Source organism: Myotis myotis, unplaced genomic scaffold, assembly GCF_014108235.1.
Source record: "Myotis myotis isolate mMyoMyo1 unplaced genomic scaffold, mMyoMyo1.p scaffold_m19_p_9, whole genome shotgun sequence".
NCBI lineage: Eukaryota > Metazoa > Chordata > Mammalia > Chiroptera > Vespertilionidae > Myotis > Myotis myotis.
This window is the reverse complement of record NW_023416401.1, coordinates 25,584,393-25,604,964: the sequence shown is the minus strand read 5'-3', so window position 1 is coordinate 25,604,964 and position 20,572 is coordinate 25,584,393. Positions and strand designations below refer to the sequence as shown.

At 47.9% G+C, this 20,572-nt stretch overlaps 1 protein-coding gene across 3 annotated transcripts; it reads right to left on the bottom strand.

The window, feature by feature from the left end:
* Window positions 1-59: 59 nt before the first annotated feature.
* DNTTIP1 (deoxynucleotidyltransferase terminal interacting protein 1) lies at window positions 60-19,161 on the bottom strand. 3 transcript variants are annotated; one of them, XM_036322468.1, is made up of 13 exons: window positions 18,990-19,161; window positions 18,346-18,416; window positions 17,110-17,206; window positions 12,658-12,756; window positions 9,384-9,452; window positions 9,093-9,149; window positions 8,783-8,841; window positions 7,622-7,667; window positions 5,558-5,616; window positions 5,409-5,469; window positions 2,330-2,401; window positions 529-584; window positions 60-422 (listed from the first exon to the last, which is right to left on the bottom strand). In XM_036322468.1, the coding sequence occupies exons 1-13, from the start codon at window positions 19,092-19,094 to the stop codon at window positions 284-286; spliced, it is 990 nt and encodes a 329-aa protein (XP_036178361.1). In that variant the 5' UTR covers window positions 19,095-19,161; the 3' UTR covers window positions 60-283. The 3 variants fall into 3 exon arrangements, with proteins under 3 accessions (XP_036178361.1, XP_036178362.1, XP_036178364.1); XM_036322469.1 differs by having other exon boundaries at window positions 18,346-18,458; window positions 18,990-19,120; XM_036322471.1 differs by lacking the exon at window positions 18,346-18,416.
* Window positions 19,162-20,572: the final 1,411 nt, after the last annotated feature.

Genomic DNA, 20,572 nt, shown 5'->3' with positions numbered 1-20,572 from the left:
CCCACTTCTAGAATCCTTGATGTTTTGTCAGCCCCCGCAAGGCAGAACACACAGCAGGCTCATCATCTGTGTTTATTACAAACTGTTTAATTGCTTCTTATCCTAATGACTTTACAAATATAGAAGTACATGCCAGTCTGGGGATGCCCTGTAGTGAATCACCCCTGTGAGGCACAGCTTAATGCCGCTTATCATCCATCTGGGAGCAGTCTCAGTGGTGGCCTCGGCCACAGGGAAAGAGGGTCAGGAGGAAGGCTGCCTAGTGTGGCCAGGCCACCTGGCTTCAGGTCTGTGCAGGTGCTTCAACTGCACGATGCTCATTCTCTGTCCGTTGAGTCTCCATGTACTTTCGCATCTTCTCAACGATCCAGGAGGGTAGGACAAAGGATTTCAGCTCCTCTAACTTCAGGTCCAGGCATCCTCTGACAAAGACATTGAGGAAAAAAGTTGAAGACAGGATGTAGGCCCCAGCTCATCCTGGGGGTACTGTAAGGCAGGGGAGAGAGTAGGGGACAGATCTGGATTTACCTGTAATCATCGCTGGCAGCGAGATCCCGGATGTCCTCTTCAATGAGGAGGTAGGCCTGGACCAGGAGCAAAGGAAAGTGATCGTCATCTTTGATTCATTTCTGTGTAACTCAACCACACATTATTAAACATTTGCTTAATGTAAGGGCTGTAAGGGAGGGGGGCATAGTTATAACTTAGTAGGGGAGCGTAAACAGGGACTGTCTGGGGAACAGTTCCTTGAGGCAATCTTTCACTCAAATAGGAACTATGGATTGGGGAGTGGAGACTGGTGACTATAACTTTCTCCTCTTTTATAAAAGGACCCTGATCCTGGCTGGGTGTGGCTCAGTGGTTGAGGGTGGACCTATGAACCATAAGGTCATGGTTCGATTCCCAGTCAGGGCACATGCTCAGTTGTGGGTTCCATCCCCAATAGGGGGTATGCAGGAGGCAGCCAATCAATGATTCTCTCTCATCATCGATGTTTTTTTTTCTTTTTTTAAAATATATTCTTATTGACTTCAGAGAAGAAGGGAGAGGGAGAGAGAGAGAGAAACATCAATGATGACAGAGACTCATCAATCGGCTGCCTTCTGCACGCCCCCCACTGGGGATCGAGCCCGAAACCTAGGCAGATGCCCTTGACGGAACTGAACCTGAGACCTTTTAGCCCACAGGCCAATGGTCTATCCACTGAGCCAAACCAGCTAGGGTTCATCATTGATATTTCTTTCTATCTCTCTCCCTCTCTGAAATAAGTAAAAATATATTAAAAAATAAAATAAAAAAGGATCCCAAGGTACTTAATAACACAATGGCAAGAGAGCTAGTGAAATATACAGGCAAAAAGGAAACTGGAGGAAGCTATGTTAACTCTGGGAACCAAGATTACTTGGTTTTGAACTTTGTGGCAGAAGGGAAAACTGTCTAGTAACTGGGCTGTATTGCCTTGGGGCCTGTAAAACTGCTGGCACAATGCCATGGGCTGCAGTGGGCGAGAGCCCTCTTGTGAGCTTCCCATACAGAGGCTGTTGCTCATCACATAAAAAAGTCTTCTGTGGGAGACATGTCTTTCTAGTCTTGGGGTCAGGAATAATTACTTGTGTGTCCCTTGGGTCATTTGACTGTCACCTTAAGGACACTGCAAACTTTGTAACAGACTAGGTGTTCTTGAGAGGGGCCTAGAGCTGGAAATCCAGAAGTGTACTGGCCTCCCAAGTCAGCAATAAAAACAAAACAAAACAAAAAAACTATTCTTGCTCATGGCCTAATTTTAGATCCTGTCTCCCCCTCACCTATTTTTTGAGACAGGGTGTAGGTCTAAATATAGCAGTAAAATAAAAGACAGCTTTCAGTACCAGAAAGGAGATGGCATACTGGTTTGCAAGGCCATGAGATTCTAATAGGAGCAATCCCCGCAGAGGGACTAAGCACTGTGTTGAGAAAAGATTCTTTAATGGTGCCAGGTGCAGAATGTTGTGATTGATGAGTGAAATCTGACAACAGGCACAAGGGAGAAGTAGTAGTGTGTCTTGTACCTGCCATTCTTCTCCTTAGCTAATAAAAGCTATGAATGAGGAATGAGGTGAGGAGGGGCTGAGGGGGTGCTGTGTGGGAGACCTAGGGACAGCAAAGGAAATCCAGGGATTCCAGCCTGCTGTTCAGCATGAAGGACCAGGCCCTCTCTGCCCTTACATGCCTGTCTTTCTACACTCATCAGGCTTTGAGAATCTCTCAGATTTGGAGGTAAGCTGCCACCAATAGCCAGAACCCTGGGCTGTGTGGGTCTTTGGCAGTGGCACGAGGGAACAGTGCTCACCATCTTCCCTCCTGTTGCCCGCATGTGATGTTGCTCGGCCAGCCAGTGCTTGTCCTGGGGATCAGCTGCGTACTGAGGGATGAAGTCACAGGAGACATTAGCCTGGTGTGAGGGGCTTTCCTTATTTGCTCCCAGATCATACTCCGGGCCCTTGAGCAATTCTTATGAACAAGACCTTGTCCTAGCTGGGTGGATGCAGAGGGCTCACCAACCTCTTCAGAAAAAGTGCAGTTGAGCCCAGGAAACCAGGAGCGGGACCCAATTTCCAGAGATTTAGTTACCATCTAATTCCCCAACCCCTATGTTTCTCAATACACAGCATCTCAGGCAATGGGTCTGACTCTTATTATAGAGCTCTACTCCTCTCTGAAATAATGATTTGAGGAAGCTTATAACATATGACTATTACGGTGACCATATTTCCTAAAACAAAAACTAGGACACTTCATGCTCAGGGGAAGGAAGGATAGCATCACATTTAAGAACCTGGTTTTGGAATTAGACAAAAAAGGTTTAAAGTCTGGTTTCTGCCACTTATTAGACAGTATAAACCTGGGCAGTAATTTCCTTGAGACTCAGTATCTTCATCTGTGAAAAAGACAGTATTAATACTTATAGGGTTGTTGTTTGTCGGGAGCCGGTCCATCCTTGCTGTTTCAAGGGACCTGGCATATATGGCATACTGTTCTTAATATGTTTGCTCACCTTCTTGGCAGTATGTGTTTTAACCAAGGTCACCTCTCTGAGAAAAGTTGTTTCTCCAGGTAGGGATTTTCCCCTGAAGTTAGGGAGGGAATAAAACCCCTTAACTAAGTGCCAGACGGGTAATTAATCACTTTAACTACAAACAATCATGCTTAAGCTACATAATCTTTACTCCCTGGAATGGAGATAAGAAATGCCCTAACCTTTGGAATAGAGATTGATAGGACTGGAATCAACTGGTATAAATACAGATGTAACAAGACAACAGAATACACACAGAACCTAGACACAGAACCTACACAGAACCTAGAGACAGAAGAACTTCGCTGGAGAGAACATGGCAAAAGATCCTGGACAGAAACTGGACACAGAACCTAGAGACAGAACCTAGCGAGAAAACCTGGCTGAAGAACCTAGACACCGAACTTGGCCACAGAACCTGGCAAGAGAACCTGGCTACAGAACCTGGATAGAACATGGCAAGAGAACCTGACTAGAACCTGGTGACTGAACCTGGCTGGAGAACCTGGACAGAACCTGGCTGGAGAACCTAGCAAGAGAACGTGGACACAGAACCTGGCTGCAGATCCTAACCAGAACTTCGCTGGAGATCCTGACCAGAACTTGGCTAGAGATCCTGGCTAGGCTGCTGATCAACTGAAACGCTGTCTCTGTGTCATTCCTTCTTCGCCGACTCCGTCCACACCTTTGGGGACCCCTGGACCTGCTGGGGTTGGACCCCAGCAGTTGTTAAGAATAAGTAAAATGGGCCTGCTTGCATGCACAAGCCTTCCCACTTTCTTTCCCCACAGGGATGAGTCACCTAAACTCTGAGGGACCCCAGGAGGCTTACAACCAGAGCAACAATGGTCAGTGGCAATTCATCCTGGGCAAACCCTCTAAACCTGTCCCCAAGACCCTCTTTTGTCTGACCACTTAGTGAGCCTAGGCTCATTTCCCCATCCCTTTCTTGTTTCACTATCCCCAACTTTAATAAACGTTCTCTTAAAAAAAAAAAAAAAAGAATAAAGTGGTGCATAAAAAGTGCTAAACATAGTATCTGACACATAATAAGTGCTCAATATAGATAGGTTTTATAAAACAGGCAGAACATTTGAAATAGAGACCAACTGGGAAATCTGTATGGTTACTAACTTTGAGTTTGAATAATTATTTCACCTCCCATCCTATATAATAAAAGGTTAATATGCAAATCAATCAAACAGTAGAAGACTGGTCACTATGATGCACACTGACCACTAGAGAACAAAAGCTCAATGCAGGAGCTGCCCCCTGGTGGTCACTCAGCCAGAAGCCAGGCTCATGGCTAGCGAGTGCAGTAGTGGGAGCTTCTCTTGCCTCTGCAGCAGCATTAAGGACCCCCGCAGGGGATGTCCAACTGCTGGCTTAGGCCCGCTCCCTGAGGGGACATCCCCCGAGGAGTCCCAGACTGTGAGAGGGCGCAGACCAGGCTCAGGGACCCCCATCCCTCCAGTGCACAAATGTTGTGCACCGGGCCTCTAGTATAATATAAACATTAGTCAAAAACTTAAAAGTGTGCATTTTCTGACCCAGAAAAATCCCATTTCCAGGGATTTACCCTTCAGAATCACCCATACATGTACACAAGTTTGTTTTGTGCAGCATTGTTTATGATAGCAACTGTTGGAAAAAACTTAAATATCTAACAACAGGGGAGTAGTGAAATAAATGATGGAATATTTATTCTATGAATTCTATACAGCCATTATGATGAAATGAAGCAGCTCTGGCTTGTGCACCTAAGGGTCATGGGTTTGATTCCCAGTCAAGGGTAGCAGGTTTGATCTCTGCCCTGGTCAGGGCTCGTTCGGAGGCAACTAATTGATGTCTCTCTTTCACATCAATGTTTCTCTCTCCCCCGCTCCTGCCCTCCCTTCCACTTTCTTAAAAGAAAAAAAAAATCAATGGTAAAATATCCTCAGATGAGGTTTAACGATAAATAAAAAAAAAAAAAATGAGGGAGACCTAGTTTAATAACATGCACAAGACCTCAGGTTTTGCTGAGGACAGACCTGACTCACTAGTTACTACTGAGTGATTCTGAGCAAGTCACTTAGCCTTTCTCAGCCATTCCATCTTAAAGGAAGTTCCATAATGTAAGTGTGGCACCTATAAAACCAGGTTCGGTACACAATAAACACACAAGACAAGAAGCTATTATTGAGGCACAGAGTTGTTATATAAATTATAAAAGGTAAGGTCGAGGGCAACTAGAACCCAGATACCTTGACTCCCAGATCGGTATTTGCCCCAAGCTTCTCTGTGCCGTGTACAGTTCCCAACGTCACATATTCCCCTGAAATGGCCTGCCTGACCCCCAGCTCTCACCTACCTTAAAGAGGTGTGGGTGCTTGATGTAGATTCTCCCTCTGGTGCCCCCCATCCCCAGGGCTCTGAAATATAACAGACAAATGTAAGGATTCCAGCAGTTGTAGTCCTAGGGGTGGACTCCTTCCTCAGTGCCAAAGCTCTAAGACTTACTTGTTGGCTCGAGATCCTAACACAAAGGTGGTAGATTCATTCAGCCGAGCTGGGTCCCACTACGCAAAAAATAGACAGGCTGGTGAGGGTGAGGTTTATCTGATGGGCGGGAAAGAAACATTCCTCTCCCTCCCGTCTACCAACACCACCCTTATTCCATTATTCAAAAGAGTTGATTCAAGAAACTGAATATTTACACTATGCTAGGCCCTGTGCTAGATACTGGGGTTAAAGAGATAAGTAAGATAGTTTCTGTTTTTCAGGGTCTACAGACTTATGTGTATAGATCAAGCATGTCAAACTCAAAGGCTAACACAGGCCAAATAAACGAGGCATGTGGCCCGTGGGCCGTGAGTTTGACATGCTTGGTATAGATAATTATACCATCATGAGATGGGCAATGATATACAGGCGAGTGTAGGTGGGAGGGGTGCCAAAGAGAAGGAAAACAAGAAGGCTTCCTTAAAGAGGTAATTGGCAAGTTGATTCTGGAAGGATGAGCACAAGTTAGACAGGGTAGCTGGGAGGAAGAAAGGCAGGTGAGAGCTGGTGAGGGAACCTGGAGAGACTATAAATCATTCTGTGTTGCTAAAAGAGAGAGCACAAATTAGGGCGTCGCAATTAATGAGGCTGGAGAGAGAAGCAGAGAGGGCTGAAGGCCCTAGTACATTTGCTCATTCTGGAGGCTATGGGGAGTCACTGAGGGCCTCTGCACGGAGGAGCAGATCTGCTTTAAAGATAGCTCACTCTTCTGCAGTGCGGCTTCTGGATGTGAAGTGGCAGACTACAGGCAGGGGGACAGCTCAGTTTTGAAGGAAGATGAGGGCCTGAGCCAGGATAGCAGTAAGGATGAAGAGGAGGGAATAGCAACTATGATATATTTAGGAGGTGGAAGCACCCAGGGTGGAAGGAGAGGAAGAGGCAAAGATGACTAAAGTAGAGACCATAAAAGACAGCTGAGGAAAGACTCTGATATCCATTTTGGATATCTGAGTTTGAAATGCCACGGAAATTCCAGGCAGGGAGATCTAGTAGGTAGTGGGATATATAAGTTTTAAACTAGAAAGGGAGTGTGGGACAAACCAAGAAGTATGGCAGGTTTAGTACACTGGTCCTTGAAACCACAGGAGTGAATTATTTAGATCATCCAGAGAGGAACTAGATGGAGAAGTGGGCCAAGGAGGGAACTTTGGGAAATGCCCTTTGTATGGGTCATTGCTGAGCAAGAACTCCCAAAAGACAGAAAGATGTTTGGGAGGAACAGAAAGACCGGAAAGACCCAGGAGAACGCAGGACCACCTGCTTTAAGGGAGCAGAGTTTTAGAAGAAAGGTGTGGTCGCTGTGTGAAGGCAAAGGGCCAGCACGACAAGAGGTGGGCCATTCATACTGGCAGCCTCAACCAGGACAGTGGAGCTTTCACCTACCTTCCTGGCTTCCACATGTGATTTTACTTAAAGAGAGGATTCTACTGCTAAAAGGGCTTGTAAACAATGTTCCGAAGGCAACAGAGGCTAATGGTTAACAACACAAACTCTGGTGTTGACGGATCTTATGTTTGAGACTTGGCTCTACCACTTACTAGTATGTGACTGTGAGCAAGTCCCTAAGCCTTAGTATACACTCAAGTGTATTAAGCACACAAGATAACTAAATAAAATATAATTTCTGCCCACAGGGAGTTGGCAGGAAAGGAAGCTCCTCAACTATAGAAGGGTAACAGAATTTATTGCATGAGGTTGTTATAAAGATTAAATGAGAGAAGCCATGTGAAGATTGAGGGCCGTGCCTGTCACATACTAAGTACTGGAAACATCACGAGCTTTGACAAGGAGAAGTCTTCAGCAGACTCAGCCTTCCCTTCCCTTCGTTTACCCCTAACTCCAACCCCTGCTTGGGCTCCTTCTGGGAGGCCAGCATTACGGGTAGGGGAAGGGGTAAGATGGCTCTGGAATGGCAGGCACACACCCTTCACCACCCCAGCCTCTTTCGCTCCTGCTGGGCCCAGAGCCTTGACTGAGTCTCCCCCTAGGATGGAGGTCGCTGCCATGCTCACACAGTCATACCTTGGGGCCTTCTCGGCGAATTGGTTCACAGGATTTTGGTTTCCACCTGATTGGGGGACAGAAGAAAGGTGACTTCTCTAAGTTCAGGTCCAGGATTGGCAGAAAGCCTGATGCTGGTGGTGGGAGTTGCCCCTACACTCTCACTTTAGCCCTGAGTGTACTTCTTCCAGGTAACCCATTAGAGGAGGCACAAGGGGAGAAAAGCACTGGACTAGAAGCCATCCTAGGACTAAATCTGATATCAAGTCCAAGAACCTCTTTGAATTGCAGTTCTCATCTGTCAGAAGGAGATTCCAACAGCAATGCTGTTGTGTTAGTGAGGAAGGAACTGGCTCAGGTGGGACACAAATCTAGGTCTGATGATTACTACTGCTCCATCTTCTAAGCCAGGGCACCAGCTATCCCCATCACTTTTAACCAGACCAATAAGGCTTTATCTGCTTTAAATATTGGGCTTCCATGCAAAGTTTTGTTTGAAAAAAGATTCTGGCCCCAGCTGGTTTGGCTCAGTGGATAGAGCATCAGCCTGTGGACGGAAGGGTCCTGGGTTCGATTCCGGTCAAGGGCACATGCCCGAGTTTCGGGCTCAATCCCCACCAGGGGGCATGCAGGAGGCAAACCATCAATGATTCTTTCTCATCATTGATGTTTCTCTCTCTCTCCCTCTCCCTTTCCCTCAGGGGGGGTGGGGGGTGGGGGGAATATATATGATTCTGTTGCTTTAAAAATCTTTGAAAATGCCATCCTAGAGGGAATGGAGTAGTTTTTCCCCTTAGAAGTTATATGATGTTGGGCAAATAATTCTGAGTCTATTTCCTTATCTGCAAAATTAATTATACCTTCATTACAGGGTGGATGTAAGGATTAAAAAGTACATATGTAAGGAGTTTAGACCAGTTATGGCACATTATAAACATTCAATATATACCACCAACAAAGAAAGTCTGGTGTTTAATGAAGCTGGCTGAACTGTTCTGGGGCAAAAGCAGGATAAAACACCCTCCTCCTTGCTGCTTTCTTTTCCTACCCCCCAAACCCGGGTGACCCTCCTCCATGGTGACTTAAACAGATCTCACTTCTACAGGGACAGAACGCTGGCCGCTTTTCCTCCAGGCCCACTCCCTCCCGTTCCTCCCTTCAGCTCTATTGGTCCCTACTCACACCATGCCAGGGGCTGCCCGGTCATTTGACTGGATGTGTCCAGGAGGCCGTCCCTTCCTCTGCCACAAAGAACAACTGTCAGAGCCTGACCCTGTGGAAGCCCCACCCCACCCTATTGGCAGGTCCAGGGTCACTGGTGGAGATGGTTTTTCCAAAGAGACGAAATGGTGCTTGAGAGTGAACAGGAAGAGCGAGTGTTTCCAGGGTTCCTGCCTCTCATGCTAGAAAGGCCCCAGGCTGCACTGAGGAAGCCAACCACTCTCCCTTGGGCTAAGGCCTTGCCCAGCCAGAAAACGTGGGGATGGTTTACCTTTTTGGGAATGGGACTTCCTCGATGGGTACCTTCCTCTTCTGCCTGCCGACCACGCTGCAGAAAAAGGAAAGGGAACCAGTGGAAGGCCAGTATCTGGGGGCTGCAGGTTCCTTGGGATTGCAGAAGACAGGGCCCCTGGACCACCCCTCCACCCCCTCCCTGAGCCAGGCCTCAGAAACCCTCCCAGCAGGATGCTATTTGGACCTGGTCCTACAAATGGGTGGCACATGGAATGCCCCTGCCTCCTGGTCATTGTCCCCTTTTAAGCCCCAGGACAGTGACTCTGACCTTTATCCCTGGAAGCTCATGGGTCAATCTGGGTATAACTTTTTCTCCATCTGAGAACAGCAGTTTTGCCTGAAAGGAAAAGATTGTGTTAACAGTCACTGTTTTGGTGGGAAGCCTCTCTGCCTTCACTTTTAGAGACATACTCCAAACTGGGTGACAGCTGTTTCATGGTCAGTACAAAGGCACTCCAGGATATGCACATAAGCACATATTCATTAACCACGCCCCGCCCCCCCCACTTTAGTATTAATGATCATTGTTGAAAAACTAGAAAATGTAAAAAAAACCCCAAAAAACAAAAAAACAAACCTGACATCTCAGTAACCACAGAATACTGTTAACATTTCAATGTAAATTCTTCCTCACTTTTTTTTCTATTTTATTGATTTTTTTTTACAGAGAGGAAGGGAGAGAGATAGTTAGAAACATCAATGAGAGAGAAACATCGATCAGCTGCCTCCTGCACACCCCCTACTGGGGATGTGCCTGCAACCAAGGTACATGCCCTTGACCGGAATCAAACCTGGGACCCCTCAGTCCGCAGGCCGACGCTCTATCCACTGAGCCAAACCGGTTAGGGCTCTTCCTCACTTTTTTCGATGTAAATATATACTATGTGTGTTTTTTAACTAAATGCATTGATATACGATATACTCCTCAGGAAGCTGCCGTTTTCATTTAATAATATTAGGTGCCTAGGAGGTAACTGGCTGAGGAAGCAGCAGGAAATAGCACAGTAAGGTCCTTCCTTTTGTGCAGCTTATATTCTGTGGGTGATGGGAATAATAAGCCAATAAATAAACATATAAACAAGCTGACTCAGATCATGATAAATGCTCTCAAGAAAAAACCCTACAGGCAGATGTGACAAGAGAATCGCCAGAAGGGAGGGCTCCGTGAAGCAGGTGATCAGGGAAGGCCTTGCTGAGAAGGCAGCCTGAGCTGACGTGTGGATGAGGAGGAGCACTTGAGAGCCCTGAGCACTGCCTCCTTCCGGAAACACTTTTCTGCTGGCTCCTGCGGCCACACTTCCCTGGTTTTTCTATTTCTCTAGCCGCTCTCTCTTAGCCTTCTTTGCTGGCTCGTCCTCCTAGATCTGGTTCTTTTCACTCTGTCCTCTTTCATTAGGTATTCTGTCTGCTTTCATCTATGCTCACAGCTTCAATTAACATCTATAAACTGATGACTGCAATTTTTTTATCTTCAGCTGTCGCCTCCCCTTCGTGCTCTGGACTTATATATCAGCCTGCCGTGTCTACGCCTGGATGACCCAATGCGCTAGGTCTGAAATTAACCCCGTGATTTTCTCCTCCAGAAGTGAAGAGTGCACAAGTCTCCACGCACACGTGACATTTCATACCTGTCCACTTAACTATGAGAGCAGGAACGCTGCTTGTTTGCCATTTGTTCTCATTTGTTTGTTCATTCACTCATTCACTTACTCTCTCAATCATTCTACACATACTTAATGTACTAATATTAAGAATCATATTCTAGGGCTAGGAATACAGCAGTGAACAAGATCAGGCCTCAATTTTATAAAACTCAAGATTTTAGCAGAGTTGGGGGGAAGGGAGGCAGAAAATAAACAAACGAACTATTAATAATTTCAAGTTGAAATAAAGAGTGGAAATAAACACATGAAGTGATAGAGAGTAACTGGAGGTGGGGAAGGAAGTGAGAAGGGGCTACTTTAGATGGAGCCAGCTATGTAGAGTTAAGGGAAGAGCACGTGAGGCAGTGAGGGCAGCAAGTGCAAAGGCCCCGCGTTGGTGTGCTGGAGAGGCAGGAGTTCAGTATGGCTAGAATACAGTCAATAGGGCAGGTGGGAGGAGGTGACGTCCAAGAGGCAGGAGCCAGTCCACATAGGGCTCTGTGGGTCACGGCAAGGCATGAGGGTTTTATTTTGCCTGCGAAGTGAAGTCATTAACATGTTTTAAAGAGCAGAGTGAGCCCTAACCGGTTTGGCTCAGTGGATAGAGCGCCGGCCTGCAGACTGAAAGGTCCCAGGTTCGATTCCGGTCAAGGGCATGTACCTGGGTTGCGGGCACATCCCCAGTTTGGAGTGTGCAGGAGGCAGCTGGTCGATGTTTCTCTCTCATCGATGTTTCTAGCTCTCTATACCTCTTTCTTCCTCTCTGTAAAAAAATCAATAAAATATATTTTTTTAAAAAAAGAGCAGAGTGAGACAATTTGATTCATCTTTAAAAGGATGGATCTGGATGCTGTGAGAATAGAATGGAGGAAGTAGCTCAGGGCTGAGACATAATCTGGGAATCAGCAGCAGTTAAATTTTTAGGCTTCAAAGCCCAGAATGAGAATGGGCCACAGAAGAGAAGGGGTCCGAGGACTGAACTCAGGAGAGCACCAATAGCCAGAGGTCAGGAAGAGAAGAGGAGCTGGCCCAGGAAGCTGAGGGGGTATGGTCAATGAGGCTGGAGCCAAGAGAGGAGCGTTCTAAGAAACATGACATGATTCACTGTGACAAATGCCACCAAGAAGCGAGTAAGCTCTCACCGACAGCACGGAGTTCTTCTGCCCTTTCAGAGCTGAGGCCCAGGCCCCGATCTTGCTTTTTCCGAGGCTGTGCCTGAGCAGCTAGCCAGCCAATCCTCTTCTTCTTCTTCTTCTTTTTTTTTTTTTTGCCAGCCACTCTTCTTATGATAATTACCCTTATAGACATGAACTTAAACCAGCCTTTGTGGCTTTGATTATGAAGAAATTTCCATCTCTGACAGGTAATGGTTTCAGTCAAGCAGAGTCTGGGTGATGCTGACAATTTCTATTAATAACAGCAGCTGACACATGCAAACAGGTTCACTACTATCTTGGGAACACAGCCATTTATAAACCTGATGTCATGCCTCCTGGCCACACCCTGAGAGGCAGGGAGGCAGAAAGGGTGATAGTCCCCAGGGGCTGTGACAACTTCAAGGATCAAGTCCCAAGTACTTGCAGAGGTGAGATGGGCCTCAGCTATTCTAACTCTTGCTTGTTCTAAGCCACAATTTCTTCATCTGTAAATTAGGGATTAAAATATGTCTTCCATAAAGAGTTTCTTCTGAGATGTAAATGAACAAATGATATGAAAACATTTATCACAATACCGGCATATAGTAACGATTTTCCTCCCCGTCTGTCAGCAACACCGCCAAGCCCTACCTGGAAGTAAGTGGCTTCTCCAGCATCCCCCATTGATGATGGGATCACACTTCTTAGTGGCAATCCCAGGGCTAAGCCCTGTGCCTACATCTCTGGTCCTATTTGGTCTCACCTGCTCTAGGCAGCTGCGACAGGCCTCCTGGATCAGCTGCTCTGCATCCACTTCTTCCCCAACGTTGTCTCGCACATTCAGTGCTGCCTTCTGGAAGAACTAGGGAGAAGTATAAAGAGCAAACTGAAGATAAAAGAAAAGCTTTTAGCCCTGGCTGGTGTGGCTCAACTGGTTGGGTGTCATCCTGTGCACCAAAAGGTGCTGTTCGACTCCCAGTCAGAGCACCTGCTTGGACTGCAGGATAGATCCCAGGTTGGGGGCAATGCAGGAGGCAGCCGACCAATGTTTCACTTTCACATTGATGTGTCTCCCTCCCTCTCCTTCTCTCTTTCTCTCTCTCTTTCTCAAAAATAAAAATATACAAAAAGAGAAGCTTTTATCTATCTCCACCATCTTGGAGCCTGAGGAAGACTGCTGGGAACAGGACTTCTAAAATGACAAATATGTCTGGAAGGCTATGGTCCAAGCCCATTTTTGCTGGCTACGAGCAGGGTTTCTGGAATCAGGCGGCACACACAGCTCTTCCTAAAACCGTAGGTGTTTATGCTCAAGAATACTATCTAGGCAAGAGATGTGCTTATGTGTACAGCTAAGAACAGTGGCTCCTGGTGGCAAACCAAAGCAAGCCAGAGTCATCTGTGGAAAGGAACTCTGCTCATGGACACAGTGGCGTGGCTCCTGCCCAATTCTGAAGCAACCTTTCTGCTAAGCCTGTTGGGACACAGAATCCGTGTAATGCTCTAGGATTTAAACTTATTGAAAAGTAAATAAAAGTGAATTTGTGCCCTGGCTGGTTTGGCTCAGTGGATAGAGCGTCGGCCTGTGGACTCAAGGGTCGCGGGTTCGATTCCGGTCAAGGGCATGTACCTTGGCTGCGGGCACATCCCCAGTGGGGGGTGTGCAGGAGGCAGCTGATTGATGATTCTCTCTCATCGATGTTTCTGATTCTCTATCCCTCTCCCTTCCTCTCTGTAAAAAATCAATAAAATGTATTTTTTAAAAAAAAGTGAATTTGTTCTCTTGTACTTTTGTTAAATGGGTTAAACACAAAGAAATAAATAGAAGAGAAGCTTTTACCATATCTCATACAGAAGGGAAAAGTGATTCTGAGTATGGCTTTGAGATCAGACAGATTTAGACTCATATTCCAGGTTCATTTCCCCACTCTACCCTCATTTAAGGAGGAGCATAATCACAGAGGGACCCAAAGGATGGTCATTACAGCATTAATGTGTAAACAGAGCAAAATCAAAGAATAACTTAAAAGTCCAGGTATAACTTAAATAAATTATGGCTCAGGCCATACCATAAATATGCAAATATTAAAAATCACAGTAAGAAAAACAAATCACAGTAAGGACATATAGCAAAATATATTTTTGACATGAAAGGTGACTACTTGAGGGATCTAAGTAATACTTTGCCCTAGAGACATGACTTGGGCTCTCGTTGTGAACGTGTTCTCAGGCCTTGTTCGGGGCCTCACATCACCTAGTTTTCAGGCTCAAGCTCTCCCTCTTACCTGGGGTGGAACCTTCTGCTTTCCCTTCCCCCAGTTGGAGCTGCTGGTATCCTGAGACCCTGGCCAGGCCCCACTCCTCCCATCCTACAGATGTACCTTTGAGATTGGACAAAGTCAGATTCAACCAGGACCTTCTAGTCTGGATCTTTTCTGAATACTGTCAAACAAAGTGATCAGATGAAGTCAAGTCAAATCAAAGCTGTGATGTAATCAATTTATTTGTACTTTGCCCGAACACAAGTGCGATAAGAGGTATCTTTACTGACTATAAAGAGGGAAGCCTAGTGCCACAAATTGTATTTATCCAGCATTTGTCCAGGGGAGAAGGTTCCTGAATCATGGTATCCATTATTCAAATAAGCAACAAGAAAAGGGCTTTGGAGGCAGGCAATCACAGATTAAATCCTGGCCTAGCCTTCCCTTACTGGCTTCATTATTTCTGCATGTGTAAAAGTGTGGAGGTATGAGAATACATGGTGCATTCTGGGACATACAAAAAGTAGTGATAGTAATGACAGGGAATAAGGAGTGTGTGGCTGGGGTCTGATCACTTTGGGCCATATATGCCATAAGGAATTTGAATTTTACCCAGAGACAGTGGAAAGTCACTGAGGGATTTTATTTATGTACTAGAGGCCCAGTGCACAAATTCGTGCCCAGGTGGGGGGGTCCCTTGGCCTGCCCGGAGATCGAGGCCTATTGGGTGCGGGGGGGGGGGGGGGGGGGGAGCTGGCCGGCTGGGGGGAGGGACCATGGGAGGTTGGCTGGCAGGCCCACCTACCCCCCAATCGGGGCCATCGGGGGCTGGCTGGGCAAGGGGAGGGGCCGCAGGAGGTTGGCTGCTGGCCCCATCCCCAATCAGGGCCCCATGGGGGCTGGCCTGGCTGGGGTGAGGGTGGGGCGATTGGGGATGGGGCCGGCTTGGGGAAAGGGCCGCGGGTAGTGTGCCAGCCAGCCCCACCCCCAATTGGGGTGGGGTGGGCCAATGGGGGATGGGGCCAGCTGGGGGGAGGGGCTGTGGGAGGTTGGCCAAGGGGGCCCTGCCCCGAATTGGGCCAGTTGGCTGGCTGCAGTGGGCATCATAGCGACTGGTCGTTCTGGTCACTGGCTTTTTATACATATAGATGCATGCATGCATGTATGTATTTATTTATTATTTGTAATGATTTCAGAGAGGAAGGGAGAGGGAGAGAGAGAGATGAAACATCAGTGATGAGAGAGAATCATCTATCGGCTGCCTCCTGCTGGGGACTGAGCTCACAACTGGGGATGTGCCCTGACTGGGAATCGAACTGAGACCTCCTGGTTCATAGGGGGATGTTGAACAAGTGAGCCACACCAGCCGGGCACTACTTTTAAAATACATAAAGAATTGGACTCTTTCCCAACATTTGCACAGCTAACACTTAAGCCACTATCATGTCAAGTCTCCTAACTGGTCCTCCTGCAGTATATTCTCTATACAACAGTCAGAGTAACTCTTTAAAAAATGTTCAGATCAGCCCTAACCGTTTGGCTCAGTGGATAGAGTGCGGGCCTGCGGACTCAAGGGTCCCAGGTTCGATTCCGGTCAAGGGCATGTACCTTGGTTGTGGGCACATCCCCAGTAGGGGGTGTGCAGGAGGCAGCTGATCGATGTTTCTCTCTCATCGATGTTTCTAACTCTCTATCCCTCTCCCTTCCTCTCTGTAAAAAAAAAATCAATAAAATATATTAAAAAAAAAAAGTTCAGATCACATGCTCTGCTCAAAACTCTCCAAGAACTTTATTTTACTCATAATAAAACACAAAGTCCTTACAATGGCTTCAAGGTTCTGCATGAGCTGGGCCCCTGTTATGTCTCTGATCACCTCTCCTACTACTCTCCCCTGGCTCAGTCTGTTCCGGTCACACTTGCCACTTGGGTGCTTTCAATGTGCCAAGCACAGTCCTGTCTCAGGGCCTCTGGCCTGTTCCCTCGGCTGGGATGGCTTCTCACCCACGTTTCTGCATGGCTTGTTCTTTTCTCACGTTATTCAAATCTCTGCTTAAATGACCTTTTATCATAGGACTTTCCCCGTCACAATCTACGAAATAGCACCTCTGTTCCCCATTGGTCGCTCTCTTCCCCCTCTCTCTGGCATTCCCTAACAAGGTACAAATTTGCTAAAAGAGGGCAAGGACATTGTCCATACTGTTCACTGCTGCATCCCCAGTGCCTAGAATAGTGTCTGCCATTATGGGAGACGCTCAGTAAATACTTCTTGAATGAATGAGTAAATGTAAGAGGGGGAAGGTCTAGAAAGAAAAAGAGTTCAGTTCTGAATATGCTGGGTTTGAAGCATCTGAGAGGAATTCAGGTAGAATCATGTAGAACTTTATTTATGGTCCTAGAAAATAATTTTGTTGTTGTTGTTGTTGTTGTTAATCCTCACCCGAGGATATTTTTCCATTGATTTTTAGGGAGAGTAGAAGAGAGAGGGAAAGACAGAGAGAAACACTGATGAGAGAGAAACACATCCTGCACGAGCCCCAACCATGGTCTGGGCCAGGAAGGAGCCAGCAACCGAGGTACATGCCCTTGACCAGAACTGAACCTGGGACTCTCTGGTCAGCAGGCTGATGCTCTATCTACTGAGCCAAACTGGCTAGGGTGAAAAAGAATTTAAATAATAATAATGGTGATATTATTAAACAAATAATAAAAGCAACCTGTTATGTTCCAAGCACAGTTCTGAGCACATTACACTTAAGTCATTTCCTCCTCACAATAGCTTGGCCAAAGAGGTGCTCAAATTACCCCTAAAGAGAGAAAAAAGTTCTCGGGGGTTCAGAATGGGAAAACTCTAGATATCTGTGTGTACCAGAGAGAGCCAGGGAGATAGTGCAGCAGGAAAAGACTGCTCATGAGTCTTTCTCCCGTTTAATGTTCTACTTTTGTGTCCCCTCACCTTCATGTACTTGTTGAACACAGTCTGGATCTCCTCGTTGATGCTAGGCTGCAGCACAGCTCGGAGCAGGTCCATGGAGATAGCAGGATCTGTGAAACTGCATTCAGGAGGGAGGCACAGTCAGGGGACATATCCCAAACACACCCTTTCTTAGTCTGCCCAGCTAGTTACTGACATAGAATCCTTTAATGACAATAATGGATAGTTTTTACTGAAAACTAGCTATGTGCCCAGGTTCTCTGCAAACTACATAGATGCATGCCTTCATCTCATCTCATAACTCTATAAAATGAGTATTGTTTTAAAAGTGTTATGAAATACTGTATAATACTTATATAGAAAAGTCTATACACATTAACAAACAGTGTTAGTGAACATCCATGTAATCACTATCCAGGTCAAAAAATATAATCAGCATTTCAAAGGCTCATCTTGTGCTCTCTCCTATCCCTCTTATTATCTATTTAATGATAACAATTTTTATTAATTATTACCCTATTACCACAGGGTAATAGTACCCTATGGATCCTATTAGCCACACTATTTTTTTAAAGTAATTATTTAGTTTTACTTTTTTTTTTTTAATTGATTTTTTACAGAGAGGAAGGTAGAGGGATAGAGAGTTAGAAACATCCATGAGAGAGAAACATCCATCAGCCGTCTCCTGCACACCCCCTACTGGGGATGTGCCCACAAACAAGGTACATGCCCTTCACCGGAATCAAACCTGGGACTCTTCAGTCCATAGGCTGACGCTCTAGCCACTGAGCCAAACTTGTCAGGGCTATTAGCCACGCTTTTAAAAAATATGTTTTTATTGATTTCAGAGAGAGGGAGAGGGAGAGAAGGATAGAAACATAAATGATGAGAGAGAATCATTGATTGGTTGCCTCTAGCACGCCCCCTACTGGGGATCGAGCCAGCAACCCCCGCATGTGCCCTGACCAGGAATTGAACTGGGATCTCCTGGTTCATGGGTTGACGCTCAACCACTGAGCCACCCCAGCTGGGCTTAGGCATTGTTTCATCTCTCCGGTCCCCTCATTTTGAAGAGGAATTCAGAGGGGGAAGTGACTTGCTCAAGGCCACACAGAGCCACAGAACCTGAGTCTCCTCTTTTCTAGCCCAGTGCTCTTTCTCCTGCGTGACGATCTCTTCTCAGCCCTCCATTAGGGCCCCAAAGCTGCCTTCCAGGACAGTGCCTGGGAGGCAAGTCCCATCCAGAGCCAGCCTCACCTGGTGGTCATCTGTGAGCGGCGGCCCCTTCGCTGCACCTGCCGGTGCTTTATCATTATGTTCCAAGGATTCTGTGGGGACCAAGGGAGCAGGTGTCACCGAAGTCCGTGACACTGGGGTGAAGGTGGAGGGTGAGTATGAAGTTGAACCCAGACAGCCCTGCTTCTCAGGTGCTTTCACCACTTCTCCCCGCTTGCGGTTGATCGGGGCGGGCAGTGGTTGGAAGGCCCTGCCAGGGAAGAGAAACCCAGGGAGAGATTCCTGCCTCAAAAGCCCCGACCCCACCTTTCCAGGACCGGCTGGAGGCAGGGAACCAGTGTGTACCGAGGACCTACTCCGGTGGCAGATGATGTGTGCTGGGCGCTTGATCGCATTTCTATCCCATCCCCACCACCTTGGGAGGCAGACACTCATCACCTCCGCTTTTAGAAGAAGAAACGGGGCCTTGACCCGACTGCCCCACGTCACCTAGCGCGGAGGGCGGCACCAGAACTTGAATCCTGGTCGTCGGAATGAGAAAAACGCCCACCCCCCATCGGCAGCTCCAGCCTCCGCGTTCTTTTGCCCGCGGGCTAGGGTCCCGGGAACCCGAGGCCCTGCCGGCCCGAGCCCAGGCCGCCCGGCCTTCCTCGGGGCACTCTCACCGTGAGAACCAGCTGCCCCGCTGCGCCCGCATCTCCCAGCTCCGGGCCGCCCCGCTCTGCCCCGCCGGGTCCCCGCGGCTGCTCGGCGTCGCCAGTGGCCCCCATGGCGCCCCGGGTCCTCACAACTCCAGCCCGACTCTGCCAATGGGCCGGAAAGTGGCCCCGTGACGTCATTGGAACGCGCGGCCGCCTGCCTGAAAGCGCGACGCGGCGAACAGCGGAGTTACCATGGGAACCAACTGCCGCTTCCAGCTCGGAGACCCTGGAGACCTAGTCTGAGTGGGTGGGTGGGCGGGGCTCGCTCCGGGGAGGGGTCGCTTAGCGAGTGTGGACTCCGGGTGTTCAGTCAAGAATCGTTCTCCGTCTGAAGAGCGGGGCAGAGAAAGGGGAGCAGGTTTCCAGGGGTTGAAGTTGGGGAATTTAGGGGAGTGTTTCATACAGCAGCGTCTGCTGTTCAGTCTTTGAAAACTGTAGACTTTAATATGCCCTGTACTGAGCCCCCAGAATTGGAGTGGACACGGAACCCCCACGACAGGAGGCCCCGGGCAACTCTAGCACTCGCCCACTGGGTCTTTTTTTTTTTAATATGTTTTTATTGATTTCAAAGAGGAAAGGAGAGGGAGAGTTAGAAACATCAATAATGAGAATCATTGATTGAATGCCTCCTGCATGCCCTACATTGGGGATCCAGTCCTCATCCTGGGCATGTGCCCTGACCAGAATCGAACCTGACCTCCTGGTTCATAGGTCTACCCTCAATCACTGAGCCATGCTGGCTGGGCATCCACCAGGTCTTAACAGGCTTCCACCCCAGGGGCTGCCTTTTGAGTCTGAAGGCATCAGAATAAAGGCTGGGACTTGGACCGTGGATTCCTCCAACCCCAAGGAGCTGGACTTCTCTCTCCAGACTCTGATTCTGGGATGGGCGGGGAATGCAGGGGTTTAATAGCCATAGAGTTCCCCAGAGCTCCCCTTAACTCTGCCTTAGATGTAAGGAGGCCCTGAATAGAATTGGATTGATTTATGAGTGGTAGAGAAAGTTACTTTTTCCAAGTCACAACACAGGGTAGTAGAAAGTGCGTGAGTTAATTTATTTTATTTTACTAGAGGCCCGGTGCACGAAATTTGTGCACGGAGGTGGGGTCCCTTCAGCCCAGCCTGCACCTACTCCAATCCGGGACCCCCTTGGGGGATGTCTGAATGCCGGTTTAGGCCCAATCCTGGGCCTAAATTGGCAGTCGGACATCCCTCTCACAATCCAGGACCGCTGGCTCCTAACTGCTCACCTGCCTGTCTGCCTGATTGCCCCTAACTTGCCCCCCTGCCAGCCTGATTGCCCCTAACTGGCCCCCGCCTGCAACCTGATTGCCCCTAACTGCCCCCCTGCTGGCCTGGTCGCCCCCAACTGCCCCCCTGCCAGCCTGGTTGCCCCCAACAGCCCCCCCCCCCCGCTGGCCTGGTCCCCCTCACTGGCCCCCATGCCAGCCTAGTCACCCCCAACTGCCCCCTTACCTGCCTGGTCACCCCCAACTGCCTCCCCTGCTGGCCTGGTTGCCCCCAACTGCCCGCCCTGCTGGCTTGGT